Source organism: Stigmatopora nigra, chromosome 12 (assembly GCF_051989575.1).
Source record: "Stigmatopora nigra isolate UIUO_SnigA chromosome 12, RoL_Snig_1.1, whole genome shotgun sequence".
NCBI lineage: Eukaryota > Metazoa > Chordata > Actinopteri > Syngnathiformes > Syngnathidae > Stigmatopora > Stigmatopora nigra.
The window spans coordinates 771,284-774,615 of NC_135519.1; the positions used below are offsets into that span (position 1 = coordinate 771,284).

At 39.4% G+C, this 3,332-nt stretch overlaps 1 protein-coding gene across 2 annotated transcripts in view; it reads left to right on the forward strand.

Annotated features, from left to right (window-relative positions):
- Positions 1 to 2,510: 2,510 nt before the first annotated feature.
- Positions 2,511 to 3,332, forward strand: part of cdk1 (cyclin dependent kinase 1) — a 34,450-nt gene continuing 33,628 nt past the window's right edge. The window contains exons 1-2 of one of the 2 annotated variants that reach the window (XM_077729949.1): positions 2,518 to 2,688; positions 3,093 to 3,131. In XM_077729949.1, coding sequence (XP_077586075.1) covers positions 2,583 to 2,688; positions 3,093 to 3,131 — 145 coding nt within the window. In that variant the 5' untranslated portion in view covers positions 2,518 to 2,582. Of the gene's footprint in view, positions 2,689 to 3,092; positions 3,132 to 3,332 lie in introns of both variants that reach the window. The other variant, XM_077729950.1, reaches the window with a different exon arrangement.

Consider the following 3,332-nt stretch of genomic DNA (forward strand, 5'->3'; position numbering starts at 1 on the left):
AGACACATTTATGACATTTATTTATGACATATTCATACTTGTTAGCTCTCCGCCTTGAGCGCCATTTTCCGGCGACTACAAGTTGCCTCACCGATGCCAACAAGAATAAGATGGATCACTTACCTCTCAGTCTTTATACTTACCCTCCCTCAGTCATCCTGTGGAAGGTAGATCTGCACCAAACGACCTTCCTGTTACTTCAATTCGACTTGACTTAATTTCATAGTAGGGATATGTGTAGTCGTCACGTCACGTGTTGCTGCAGGTTCAGAGACCTGATGGCTGTTGGGAAGAAGCTGTCCTTGAGTTTGAGTTTGTCCGTGCTTTGTAGGACCTGTAGCGTCTGCCAGATGGAAGCAACTGGAACAGGCCGTGTCCAGGGTGGTATGGGTCTCCAACAATGGACCCGGCTCTTCTGAGGTATCGGGGGTTGGCAATGTCTTCTAGCGATGGCAGAGAGCAGCCGACGATCTTCTGGGCAGTGTTTATCACCCTCCGTATGGCTTTTTTGTCTGCTGCCGTGCTTCCGGTATACCACACTGTAATGCCGTAAGTCAGGATGCTCTCCACAGTGGCTCTGTAGAAGGTTGCCAGAAGCTTGGTGTCCAACTTGTCCCTTCTCAGTACCCTGAGAAAGTTGAGTCGTTTCTGGGCCTTCTTCACTGACACTGTGGTGTTTGTGGACCAGGAGAGCCTATCCGTGACGTGGACTCCCAGGAATTTGAACGATTGGACCCTGTCTACACATACTCCGTTAATGAGGAGTGGGGCCAGGTCTGTGCTGCGCTTGCGAAAGTCCAGGATTATTTCTTTAGTCTTTGCGGTATTTAGTGTAAGATTGTTCGCCGAGCACCAAGAAGACAGTTTGTCGACCTCGTCTCTGTAAGCTGACTCATCCCCGCCTGAGATGAGTCCGATCACAGTGGTGTCGTCGGCGAATTTGATGATAGAGTTTGACTGGTGGGCTGGTATGCAGTCGTATGTGTACAGGGAGTACAGGAGAGAACTCAGTACACAGCCTTGTGGTGAGCCAGTCAAGAAGTTCTTTATCCAGCAGCAGATTGAAGAGGATAGTCCAAGGTGGTAGAGTTTGTCCTTCAGGATGTCCGGCTTGATGGTGTTGAAGGCTGAGCTGTAGTCTATGAAAAGGATCCTCACATAGTTTCCCTGGTGCTCCAGGTGGCTCAGTGCTGTGTGAAGAGCCACGGCGATAGCATCCTCAGTGGACCTGTTTTCCCTATAAGCAAACTGGTGCGGGTCAACTGAGGGGGGGATTGTCTTTCTGATGTGTCGGGCCACCAACTTTTCAAAGCACTTCATGATCACAGGCGTGAGAGCAACAGGCCTGTAATCGTTCAAGCTGCCGATGGTTGGCTTTTTGGGGACAGGAATGATGGTGGCAGATTTTAGGCAGGCAGGAACGATGGATTGTTGCAAGGACCGATTGAAAATGTCCGTGAAGACTCCTGCCAGCTGTTCAGCACAGGCTTTGAGCACTTTGCCAGGTATTCCGTCTGGACCAGCAGCCTTCTTGGTGTTCACAGACTGCATTTCCAGTCTCACTTCCTGTTCCTGAAACTCCAGTGTATTGTCGCAGGGTGGTGGTGGGAGTGTTGACACTTGGTTTGATTTGTCAGATTCAAAGCGGGCAAAGAAATGGTTCAGTTCCTCCGCTAGTGAGACATTCGCGTTTACAGACATGGAATTGTTCTTGTAGTTAGTGATATATATATAGTGATATTTATATATATATATATACATATATATACGTGTACAAATGTGTATGTGTACATGTGTGTATGTGTATATGTGTGTATGTGTATGCGTGTGTATGGGTATATGTGTATGTATATAGATGTGTATATATATATATAGATATGTGTATTTTTATATATATTATATATATATATATATATATATATATATATATATATATATATATATATATATATATATATATATATATATATATATATATATATATATATATATATATATATATATATATATATATATATATATATATATATATATATATATATATATATAAAGTTTTTTTTATATTAACATGCACGTCACCATTCAGCAGCACATGACACTTTGCCTCGTTTCAAGTTTCTATTATTTTTATTCTCTCTTAAAACATACTTAAATTCATCAGGGCCCATTAAAACAAATAATAAATTATATTTAAATATAATTTGGCAGATTGCATTTTAATGTCATATGTTTTGTCATACATTGCAATGTTCCAAGAGAAAAATGTTAATATTAAAAAAAAACTTTATAGTATGAGATTAAAATTGAAAAATTATGAACAACAGGTCCACATTGAAATATTACAAAATTCAAATAATGCTATAAAACTGAAGCCATTTAGTTGCTTATTTCCTTTAACGAGAACCGGACGCTGTTCGGCTTCTTGGGCCAAGGTTAAGAACGACTGGATTAAAATTATTGTGAAATGTTTCCGGCTTTCTTAGTATTTTTTTCCTCCTATGCACAAACCCATGCGACAGACTTCCGTTTTGATTGGTGGTTTTGAAAAACGTAGCGCAATCTTATTGGCGCTTTTCTAACACATGGGGTCGCGTCTAATTCAAAAAATGTTAGTGCGAGCGGTATTCGAGTGGCGACTTGACCTGTTTCACAAAACGCATACGCAACGACGCAAAGCATCCAATACGGGTAATATTGTCTTATTTTGTCTTTATTTATCTTCGTAAATTACCCTTATATTGTTTTCGTTTCAATTTTATTTCGTGACGGAGTCTAGATTTTCCAACTTCAGTAGGTGAATTAGTCGTAGTTACTAAATATTACGTATATTTTCAAGAGTTTCTTAGTGGAGGTGATGGTAACCGGTGTGTTTGTCAAAGTTCACTTTCAACTACTAATTACTGAGACAAGAACTCAGGAATGTATTTAGTAAAATACTTTACGCAAAATATATGCCGTTTCAAACATGCATATTAGTTTTTCGGCACGGTGTTTCACTTGGTATTACTAGTTTAATGAATAGTTGATGGTATTTGACAAGGTAAAACCAGTGGAAAAATATGGCGTGTAATCTGACTGCTCTCTCCCACCAGCAATGGACGACTATTTGCGAATAGAGAAAATTGGAGAAGGTTGGTTGTAATTTTCATTTTTTCCCTGTGGAACTAAAATGGATGTAATTTAATTTGTAAAATGATTTAAAAAAAAAAAAAAAACAATAGTCACTGATAAAATGCAGGACATGCACATATACACTATTCTATTAATTCACTCCCAACCAATATTCACAAAACTACCCATTTTTTGTTATTTTTATTCAATAAAAAAAATCG